Below are 12,295 nucleotides of genomic sequence, written 5' to 3' on the forward strand. Positions count from 1 at the left end.
GAAATTAAGAGGGGATGAGAAGGGTATGAGATGAAAATGGCAGACAATCCAGGTCCAAAATTTAAAAAAAAAAAAGGATTTTAGATTACAGGTTGTATTGTGTGAATGCAAAGCCTTTCGCAATTCCTGATACCGAATTTATTGGACAACATGCCTAAAATATGAAAAGTGGGTACAAAAGAAGTTTGTTGCCTTCTTCAACGGACCCAACCGAAAAACAATTAACAAAGAAATTCTGATCCAATTCAATATACCAAATTTTGTTGGACGAATATATAACTGAAACTTGCAAAGTGGATTCATGTATAAGTTTCCTTTCACAATTACCAGATTTATTTTTAGACCTTTTATATAAAATAGTTCATGAAATTAGTATAAATCCTTACTTTGGTCATTGACAATAAAAACCGATAGAAGTGGTCCTTGATTTGCCCACCATAAATTATTCTTGACACTCCTCATTAAATTGTCATGTGAATGATCATGTAACAACTTTTTAAGGGTATTTTTATCAAACTAAACCTCATACTTAACGAGGATATTGACAATTTTTTTCATGAAATGATCAAAACAATTTTTGGTGAAAAAATTCAGAGACCGCCAAATCGATAATCAAAGGCCAAAGTGAAAAAGTATGCTAATCTTTGATATTATTTTGACTAAAAAAAACTTTATTTTTAATGTCACCAAAACCTATCATAACCCCGGATTTGAGCGGTACCTGAAATTTAAGAAATGGACGCAGATAGAAAATTCCCGTCGCAAATGGTAATACCAGAAAATTTGGACTTCTGTTGCCAAAGGTGAAAAAACTGCAAATACCCAAGTAAAGTCAATAACCAAATTTGGGGGTGTTGATGTTTGGAGAGATGGGGTGGCCATAGCTATTGCTTCTTCTTCTTTTTTTTTCCCTATTCTTTTTCTTTTTAGGTGTAGAAAGAGAATTGTCGCCTAGAGTCGGAATTTCAAGATAAAATATGATAAGTTGGATTTAGAAAGAGAATAAAATGGTCTAAATAAATTTCCCTGTAAATACAATAAAGTATAGATGAGCTATGGCCTTCCCATAATGGTTGTTTAATGTTCTGGTCAAGGATGTGAACATTTCTATTTGAAATATTATCTTCTAGTGTGATGCTGTTTTTTACCAAACCTAGAGCTTTGTTCTTGATATCTAATTTCCGCTTTTCTACTTTCTCTTCGATCTATTTTACTCACTCTGTTCTGCTATCTGACCTACATTAGTCATTGGATAAATAATGAGACCATCTAGAGGTAAACCAGGAAACCAACCTTGATAGAATAATGGATGCCTGATATTTTACTCACACTTGTGGAAGTGATGGATGCAAAAGCATATGGTTGGCCAGAATTTCACTTTCAGTCAATTCAAGGAGGCCACAATTTATCTTCAGAAGACGAGACAATGGAAAATGAATGGGAAAGTGTTGGGGCATTGTGGAAAAACGCACAAAACCAATAAAGTAGAATTATATAAAACGAAGAACTTGATGTGTACATTCCTAATATTAAATATCTTGTTGGTAGGTTGTGAATCCTGTGAATCTGGATTAGGATTGATGCTATCATCCTCTCTCTGTATAAATAATTGATGTTTGTTTAAGCATATTGCATATGATTCGCATTCGGGGAATCTTGTATGGCATTTGGCATGTATCAGCCAAGCTGCCAAGGCGTCCCACATTCCTGTTTCCTGTGCAAAACAATTACTGTCCTTCTCAGTGGTTGATGTAACAGAACCAAATATATAAGAAAGACTTTGGCTGTTCAAGGATTGAGAAGGAATTCCTCCTCAAAATATGTCATGACCTGTTTACGAAATTTTTGTGTTCGTGAACAAAATAGTTTTTATTATGAATCACTATGTACAAATTTATCTCTACAAAACATCAATTAAACCTAAGATCGTTTGGTCGTCGAATTGTATACAAATAGATAGATGGATTAGGTAAAAAAGTTACAAACCGTGTATTTATTTGCTACAATTGATTGACTGAACTACCTTAGTTTTAGTTGTTTTTTTTTTTTTTTTGGTAAATGATATTTACAATGTGAATTATAATATAAATAATTCTGATCATAAGCACAAAATTCTATATTTTGAGAAAGAACTTCTCCTAAACATTAAATAGCCAAGCTCTTCTAAAAAAATCTCTCTTCCAAGAACTAAAATCACAACCATCCACAGGTGAATTGATATAGATATTTTACGTTTTTTGTTGGCTGGAGAGCTTTATAGACGACATTTTTTTAGGGAATGTAAAATGAACGGACGGAGGTGAGCCCTCCAATTAAATAAAGAAAAGTAAATGAAATTTCAAATTTATATCTCTTACGGTGTAAACTTACATGTGAAAATATGAATGAGATGTAGATGTAGATGTAGTCTTTGCATCTCACCATTCAAAATGCTTTTATGCAAGCCTACTCTTACAATGTGTAACATCAGCAGTGGTGAGCATCGCAAACTCCAATTAAAAGATATTGCGTAAAAAATTAATCATCAATTTATAATACATGTCTTTTTTTTAACTATACTGTTCTACCAGTGTATAACATTAGGCAACAGAAATAACTCGTATAAAGTTTTCTCTGATGCGATTGATTCCAGCATTTCTTTTCTTTTCAGATACAACCAAATTATGAAAACAAATCATTGCGATACAAATTAGATCAGTTTTAGTTCCTTTAAATTTTTTTTTTGAGTATATATTCTCTTTCATATTCCGGTAAAAAGTGCGCATAAACAACTTTATTACTTTGTTCATGTAGATTAATATAGAAAATGTAAAAGAACGAACAACCTTTTCTTTTTCTTCGCAAAAGAACATATTTTCCTTAAAATAAACAGATACAGATCTAATCCAATCTAGGACCATTATAAATTAGTTTAAATCAACTTTGCCTAATTTACTATTTAGCTATAAAAAAATAATAAAACAGAAAATTCATCTGTTGTCAAGTCGTTATCTTTCTGCACTTTTTGACAGCTCAAAGAACTAATTTTTTTTCTTTTACCACAAACAGATCCCTATCTAACAGTTCTTGCTTGTAACTAAGATATAATCATAATAAATCCCTATTTAATGGTTCGCGCTTGTAACTAAGATATAATCATAACAGTTTTACTTGTTTAATAGACATTTGTCACGCGTTAAAAGAGTGAATTATTGTCTAACAAACACTCACCATGTGATAAACTGATGATGACTTGAGAGAATTTCTCGTTAGAATGCACAGCTAGCCAACTTGCAACTCAATGAAATATAATAAGATAAATTAAAATTAGATATACATTATCCATAAACACTAGACAACTGCTAGAGTACATATATGATTTGCTAATTTTTAAAGGAAACCTTAAATTAGGATTAAAGATTTGTTTTACTGGCCATGTCATAGGATCCACAAACTTTAAGCGTCATTAATTGATAAGCATGAACTAAGAGCAGCATCATTAATTTACTTTATTTACCCTTTTCTACTCTTTGTCTACCCTGCTTTATTATTCAGACAAACCTTCATGCCTTTCCAGCAGAAGGCTTTGGGGTGTATAATTAACCAACCATGGCATCGACTGATTTTGTGACCGGAAAGTTGATCCTGTTGCTGAATTTTGAACCATGATACCTGAAAAGACACTGCTGTATAGTCCGTGGAAGCCTGCTGGTACATGATAACAAGTGATTTTGGATAAGTTACTGACAGTGACTCAAGATAATGAAGGGTAAAAAGTGTAAATGAAAGTCTGAATCAAACATCACTACTTGATCACTATGGCCCATTTGGTGAGCCGATTAGGATAGGTTGTGGACATTTAAAATGGGCTTGAGTCCAAGCAAATGTTTGATGCCTTGATGGGTTTAAAGAGGATCACGGTCAGGATTCCAAGTTTAGAACACCACCGGATTCATTACCTCTCCGTTGTCATGGTTTGTGAGTCCAATGCGCTTTCTCCATCTGCAACCTCCAGTCGTCAACTTCAGAAGATCGAGATAAAATTTCAAAAGAGCGATGGTGGGTCACGGGTTACGAGCGGTATGACGGGTCGCAAGGGGCATAGAGTTGTTTACACCAAATATTAGACAAGTATCTCAACATATCCCTTCCAATCCTAAATGCAATAACCTATCATGTCCCCAGCCACCATATATGTTTATTATATGTTACCACTACAAGAAATAAATAAAAAATACTGAAAAGATGGCCATAAATTGACAGGTTCCATTTACTTGATGAACAATCACTAACTTGATAATAATCAAACGCAAAAGTGCCTACAATATTGATAATGTCCACACTGACACACATAGATGATAAGAACAAGTTTTATTTTTAAATTGATTTAGAAATTATTAAAAGATTAACTTCCACTCTCTAGATGCTTTAGCTTGAAAGTAACTACTTTCCCAAGTCTTAAAAAATCAAATCACATCATACAGGTTGTGCCCTTAACCTCCTTCAGAGCAAGTCCAGCGGTGCCCATTGCCTAGTGGATCGGGAACCATTTCAATTCAATTGCCTCCCTCCCTTACTCCAGCCCATGTGGACGATTGGGCTCAGGGGAGGCCTGCGTGAGAGGGGAGGCGCGAATCAACTGCCCGAGCACTTGAAGGCGCTGATGTAAGGCTGACATCAGCTACATTATAAAATTAATAAAAAATGTAAAAAATTAATTAAAAATCTGAATTTTTTTTTTAAATTAAAAAAATGATTTAATTTTTCTATAAATTCCTTATCATTATCTTCCACCTTACACCACAATTTTATATTTTCTCAAATACTTTGGGTTGTAGTTTCTTATTTAATGACACGTGTCGTAACGAGACCGATTAAAAATCCTATCCGAAATTACAAATAAAATTATTTTTTATTATTTTATAAAATAGAAAATACTAATATGTTATTGCCTATTATCATGACTATTCAGTTTAGGGATGAAGATGCAAAAGATAATTACTATTCATTAAAGGTAGTTACTATTCATTGAAGGGGATTTAATAGGCAGTTGCCCTAGGGGGCCTTCCCATACTAGAAGTGCTCTTACATGACAAGCTGCAAAAAGGCCACTGCAATTCAATACTTCCAGGAGACTTTCGCAATTACTTTAAATTCTCTCAAAATTTTGTACATACGAAATTGAAATTCTGCTGTTAGTTTCTTCTGATTCATATCCTTCACATCAGCAGAGTAAAACAATAACTTTATCCTACAGAAATATTATAATATGTAAGAAAATCGATCTAAATATATCGGTGCATCATGTACTGATGCTCTCTAGTTAACGAAGATTGGGGACAGAGTAGTCATATTTCATTAGTTGTTTTGTGATATCGTTTTAAATTGTTCACTGTTAATTAATTACAATAAGCAGCCCTAACTGGGAATCATACGAATCAAGACTATTTAGCTGCCTAGATAGCACTGCATACGATTGCCATCTCTGTGTGTGTCTCAATGTTTAGCAGCGACATGCTTACTTTCGTTAGGATGTCGAACTCGAAACATATTAGTATTTATTAGTAATCCTATCAGCACGAATGAATTCCTAATAACAAATCAAATGTTTCATCACACAAATGTCAAACACGATGGCTACAAATTGACAAGAAAAGTTTGCCGTTTAAATAAAAAACGCAGGTTGTTTAAATAACTACGAGGATGCTGGAATATCCATAGTAACCAAGTCAGGTTATCTTTCTTGGTATTGAACTTGAGATGCCAACACTTCTTTTTTTTCTTTTAAATACCGAACATTCCCAATAATTAATTTTAGAGATTATTTACCTTTCTGGAAGCCAGAACTTCAAAACGGAAAATGAAAGATAACGAATGCTTGGTAAAGTGATCATACGTTTGCAGTAAGCCTGCAATAGTACAATGAGATAGCATGCTAACAAGTAGATTTAGGTCTTATGAAAACTAACAAAAAATAACTGTAAAATTGTATTTCTTCTCCTAATTTGTTTTTGAGCGCTTAGCAAGTTGATATAATTGATCCCATGATAATCTGAAACCAAAGGAAAGCTTACATCATCAACAAACCAAGATACGCATCAAATTTTTTAACACAAAAGTGCCAAAAGAATAATACTTTGATGTATTGGGAAAAACTTATCTTCAAGATAAAGGTATCAATCCAAGAACTGAATGTAAAGAGCATTCTCCAATTTAAAATTTGAAAGCTCGCAAATGAGTAGACGATGACAGATTCAGACTAATCATGTTGTAATATAACCATTTGTAAAATATATGTTGTTGAAAGAAGATGCAGCAATTAAAAATACAACTTGGCTACTGCAGATGATGCAGGGAAAGAGACGTTGATCATTTTCAGTGGTTGTGAATGGTAGCATGTTGTGCACCAAAATTGGCGCACAATCAAGTTTTCACCAACAGTTGCTGAAAAATGGAAAAAAATTCGAAAACTCTTTCGAGCATTTGTAAGAATAAGGACCGCATTAAATTCCATACAACATGAAAAACTTCAACATCATCAGGTCTTCACAGGATGAAATATTTAATATGGTTTCCAGAGAAAAATAAAGTCATCGCAATGTTTGACCCAAGGTAACTGTCTCCTAGTATCTATGGCCTCGTTTGGTACAAGTGATTGGATTGGAATTGATAAGACATTATTTTAAAGGTATTTTGAAAGAAGAGAAATGAAAAAACTGTGGCCAACTTAATTAGAAGTAGGATGATGTAGGCCCGTCACCAAGAATTTTTGGCATCTCACCAAAATAATCCCATCGCAGGATAAGAATTTCAATCTCTGGAAACAGAACTTTTCTTTTAATAAATTATTTATTGTTTTTTATTACCGAATTACAAGGATACTTATAATGCCTTAAACCTAAAGAACGCAAGAAAGTAAACTTATTATAGGAAAGAAATTCTAATCCAAAATAGAATACGAAACTAAATCTAAACCTAATCAAACTGGAAAGAATCTTAAACCTTATAAAAGTAGGAAATCAAAAGACTCAAACCGTAGTGATTAAAAGGCTTAAACACACATTGATTTAGGCCTGCCTTCACTTTGGTTCGGCATCATAGGAGAATGATTACTCGAGAAGATAAGCTATCCATTCCAATACTCCCCTTAATGGGAGGATTGGGTGGAAGAAGTTTTATTCATGTCTAATCCTCTCACAAGGAAAAATCATTCTCATCTACCTTCAATATGCCTTGAATGTCAAGGGGTTATCCCTTCCAATCCAATCATTTCTACCAAACAAGACCTATCTAGGTCCACTTAATAGCTGATTATTAAAATTCTTCTAGCTACCTAGGGTAGGATCCAACTGATGTAAAATTAAGAAATTACATGTACAAAACTAGCAGAAGAAGCATGCATTCAGAAGATTATTAAAGGCGAAATAATGGATTACCAACCACTCAATAAGTTCACGATTATAGGACTCGTTTGGTGTTTAGGATTGGATTGAAATGGATAATCCACTCCATTATATTCCAAGGTATTGAAGCAAGAAATGAAAAAAATGGGTCCAAATTATTGCTCATTAAGGAGGAACCTTATCCATTTCAATCTCTCACAAAATGGTAGGTATTAAAGGGGATAAGTTTCCTTCATGTCTAATCCATTTCAAATCCCCTCAAAATGATCATTTACCTTTACTTTCAATACACCTCGAAGACACTGAGTTAACCAATCCAATTCAATCCTAAAGACAAAACGAGACCCATATGTATTATGACAAAAGACATGAAACTACCATGCATTCCAAGTGAACGTCCTACATTAACAGTGAGAGAAGAAACACTTTCAAAAAAAACATGTTCTCCAATGTGAGCCACATTTTGAGCAGCAACCACAAACAATCTACACAAGACAAGAATTTCCAGGTAGCAAATTAAACAAGACATTTCCAACAAAACATCATCACCAAAGGCAACCCATACACACAACCTTCAAAATGTTCTAAAAACCCGACACCATATCCAAAGCAATTGGCACCCAGGTTTGAAAACTTACCATTGATCCGACCAAACACAATTTGTTCAATGCACAATGTTGGAAATCGGGATTGAGGGATGCCTGTGTTTGGTTTTGAAGTTAACTGGGATCCCTACCTAAAATAACAAAAAGGTCTCGGGCTGTTAGGATTCTGTAGAAAAAGTTTGGGATGATAAAAAACGGACAAATGCACCAGCCGGGAATCGAACCCGGGTCTGTACCGTGGCAGGGTACTATTCTACCACTAGACCACTGGTGCTTGTTGAACGCTGTCTCTTTAAATCCACATAAGATTAGGTTTAGCTTAGGTAAAGTCAATAAAAATAACACAATTCTATTCTCTCATTTAAGGTCAATAAAAATAATTTTCCTCACCAATTAAGATCAATATCACTTGTTCTAAAGAAGTTAACAAAGGACCATTGCAGTCAACCCTGGAAGGGTGTAATGAGAGCGTAAATGTGAAAACAAAGAGATTTAAGTCGTTTACCCAAAAAGATGCGTTACACCCATTGAAAATGTGTGTTATAAGTAAGGTCTAAAATATCGATATTTTCATCGAAATTTCCGTGTTTTTGAACTACCGATATTTCCGATATCATCGATATTTTAGACCTTGATAGGAACTCTATGTGGTACTAAGTCACTCATGTATCTTACCATACAACGTATAAAGTGTAAAATATTGTACTAATTCATTATATATAAATGATTATGGTGTGTTTAAACTTCTTTCATTAATTACTACATATTTTCTACACTCACAATGTTTGCCAGATCGCTATATAATCAACTTAAATCAGTTAAATCCATCATCCAATGCATTTCCTTCCAATTTTTTGTGATAAACTAATAGATAATTGACTAAATAAACATCCTGCAAAGTTTCAATAAAATTTTCCAAGTTTTTCTTACAATTTCTGTTGTTTTTATTAAATTGTTATTGATATTAATAATATCCCAATATTTCCATCGAAATTTCCATATTTTTGGACTACCGATATTTCCGATATCATCGAAATTTTAGAAATTTTAGACCTTGGTTACAAGGATGCTCGATACAAGGTAACAAATATCTCTTGAGGATCCAACCCTTTTCTAAGGAGTGTCCTTCCTCTTTATACAGGCATGTCCTAAGCCCAAAAAGTCTTGGGCCTTCAATTCTTGAACCATCCCACTTGGTGAATGGGTTGCAAATGTGGGTTTGTTGCAGGCTCTCTCTCTTGTAAGCGAATGACACAAGAAGTGTATAGAAGACATTTTGGTCAGGTATGCTTTGGTTCCTGCGTCGAAAGTAGCCAAACTGAGCGCTTGATTTTGTTAGTCCCCGAAGGCTGTCGGAACGTATTTTAAGTTGAGCACTCACTTCTTTTGGTCAGTGATAAGGATTCATAGTTTAATGGGTAAGGGTTCGGTGGCAGTGCCCTTTGGTCGTCCTTGATGTGTTGGAAGCTCTTGGGCTGCTTTATGGGCCTGGTAGCTTAATCCTTAATTTTGTTGGCATTTATGGACTTCTTCTAGAGGTCCATCTCAGAAGATTACGACTATACATTATTTTAATAAGACAATAAAAGACCCTGTGTTAACACCACTTGTTCAAATTTCTTACCTTTGACCTTAAAGTTATTAAGGATAAGAATGTAAATATCTCCTCAAGAGATAAAACTTAGAGACTAAGTAATTGTTACAGTTTTGTTAGGACAGCTAGTAATTGTTAGACTTTGTTAGGACAGTTTGTTAGACTTGGCTTACACGTATATATACTTAAATGTAATCTTATTGTGATTTGATGAAAATGAAAATACATTTTCCAAAATAGTATCAGAGCCTCTCTGTCTAACGACCGCCTCTTTCTCGATCCTTAATTTGGAAGGTCTTTATGTACTTCTTCTCTAGACCATCTTAGAAGATTACGACTACACATTATTTTAATAGGACAATAAAAGACCTTGCGTTAACACCACTTGTTCAAATTTCTTACCTTTGACCTTAAAGTCACAAAATGTCGATTGAATTAATTTTAAAATATTTAGCGATCTTAATTAAATTACAATAAAAATAAAGTCACATGACAATTTGAATTTTGTTTTACCAATGTCGCGCTAAACATGTTGCACAACGAACATTTTGTATAGTAAACTTGCTAATGAATATGGTAATACACACAATACAACACGGAAGCGTCCAGAGTAATAGCAGCGGTGGTTTGGCTAATAAGACGATCATTACTTAAAAGGAGAGTATTTCTTAGTATGTTTCATTTTGTTCTTCTAGAGTAGTTTTTTTTCCGTGTATATTCAAGCAATATACTAATTTAATTGTAACCGTAACGAATGAGAATCGAACTAGGGTATAAAGGAAATCGCACTGATCTTGCCAAATGTGTTTTTCTTTAATTTAACTACAAAATTGTCTTTCCGCAACACAATTTTGAGTGAGTGGGAGAGAATTTGATGGAAATTGAGAATGAATTTAGCATTCATGCATATGTGATTAAAGTATGAGATTAATACTCATTATTTTGACATGACTCTAACATCAAAATTTTATTCTCCCTCAAAATCCAACCATAAAAACGGCTCATTTCCCAGCCGTTGAACGGTGATTTGAGTTTTCTGAAACCTAAACCCTAAACCCTAAACTGTTTAGTGTTCTTAATCATAAAAACAAAGGCCAGGATGAGGGTAATCATTTCTTCACTGGGAAACAAATTTAGCATAGACGTGCATGTCAAAGAACCAGTTGTTGAAATCAAAAGGAAGATAGAACAAGTGTTGGGTGTCCCTGTGGATTCCCAAACCCTTGCAGTTTGTGGATGGGAGTTAATAGATGGATTAGACATGGAAGATTACCCAATTATCACTGAGGGTACTACAATTGACCTCACCATCAAATGGACGGGATCCGGAACTCCGTTAAATTTACACCGTTCTAGTAGTAAAATTCAGATTACCATCAAGTTTTCAGCAAGGCAGCTTCCCATGGAAGTTGACACATCCGAAACAGTACGTAGCCTTAAAGAAAAAATACACATCATGGACGGTACCCCCATCAAGAGGATGTCGCTCTTCTTCTGTGGAGCTGAGTTGGACGAAGATTTTCGTAATTTAAGCGATTACGGGATACATGCATTTTCGGAGATCGTTGTGTTCCAAAAGACTATGAGTCGTCTAAGAAATGAACCGGCAGCAAGAACGTTGAGTGTAGTGGTACAAACATCGTCGAGTTTACTCAACGCAACAACGATTCCATTGGAAGTGAAGGACTCGAGAACGGTTAATGAGTTGAGGCAATTTCTTTTGAGCAGGAAAATTCTCCCAGCGGATGATTATTTGTTTATACACAAGCAGAGGATCATGCGTGACAATTGCAGCCTCAGATGGCATGGTGTTGGTGATGGAGATCTCCTATATGTATTTAAGGGGACTGTTTGTCGCAGCGGATATTGAACTCAAATCTGTCGAGAAATCCCTACTACTACGTAGCTTTTAATTAAGGAAAAAAATGAATAAATAATTTTTCATTAATAAAAGAAAGAAAGCACACGAGTACTAATGTGTATTTGGAGCACACAAAAGCAGGAAGAAAAAAACAACAAACAAACAAATCAAAGTGAAGTCAAATTTATCATCTACCAACTCTATTGATATCTGATCCAGACGAAGATGATGTAGAAGATAAAGCATTTTTCATGTCTTCAAAAGCAGGGTGTCCCTGCCCTCCAGTGTTCCACTGATAACCCGACCACATCGGAGTTGTTCTAATTTTATGCAGCAAGTTTAGATGCATTCCTTCCTTTTGAGACTGATTGCCATCAATGCCATGTTGGGAAAAATTTAGAGTACACAACTCTAACACAAGTGTTGGATAGACAACACAAGTAAACAAATTACTTGTATTACACTCACAAAATATTACAACACTCACAAGGACACAACTTTAGAAGCAATGACACTCACACTTTCTAAAGACAAACTCTACATCACTCACACTCCTACAAGACTATTCTTGCTTCTCACTCTCACTTGGTTGCCTACTACTACTTCTTGATTTCTTGATTACTTAGCAACACACACACACACACACCTATGGTTTTGCTGACTACAATTGCCCACCGCCTTTGAGCTTTGCATGGCAGCCACACAATTGTACAAGCTGCTAGAACTTTCTAGCACATGATTATACACACACACCCATCGACTTAATAGGATAATGCTAGAATTATCTAGCATATTGACATGCCTACATGCTGCACCGACTTTGGTGCTAGAATTTTCTGGATTTGTGTGGAAT

The 12,295-nt window shown here is 34.6% G+C and overlaps 1 protein-coding gene and 1 non-coding gene across 2 annotated transcripts; one reads left to right on the forward strand and one right to left on the reverse strand.

The window, feature by feature from the left end:
- Nucleotides 1–8,190: 8,190 nt before the first annotated feature.
- Nucleotides 8,191–8,261, reverse strand: TRNAG-GCC (transfer RNA glycine (anticodon GCC)). Its single transcript has one exon. It is a non-coding gene; the product is annotated as a tRNA-Gly (tRNA).
- A 2,419-nt stretch (nucleotides 8,262–10,680) lies between these two features.
- LOC114822545 (polyubiquitin-like) lies at nucleotides 10,681–12,031 on the forward strand. The gene has a single exon (XM_029097033.2). It carries the CDS (start codon nucleotides 10,681–10,683, stop codon nucleotides 11,449–11,451), a length of 771 nt encoding a protein of 256 aa, XP_028952866.2. The 3' UTR covers nucleotides 11,452–12,031.
- The last annotated feature ends 264 nt before the right edge of the window (nucleotides 12,032–12,295 follow it).

The sequence above is a fragment of the Malus domestica genome, chromosome 17 (assembly GCF_042453785.1).
Source record: "Malus domestica chromosome 17, GDT2T_hap1".
Classification (NCBI taxonomy): Eukaryota; Viridiplantae; Streptophyta; class Magnoliopsida; order Rosales; family Rosaceae; genus Malus; species Malus domestica.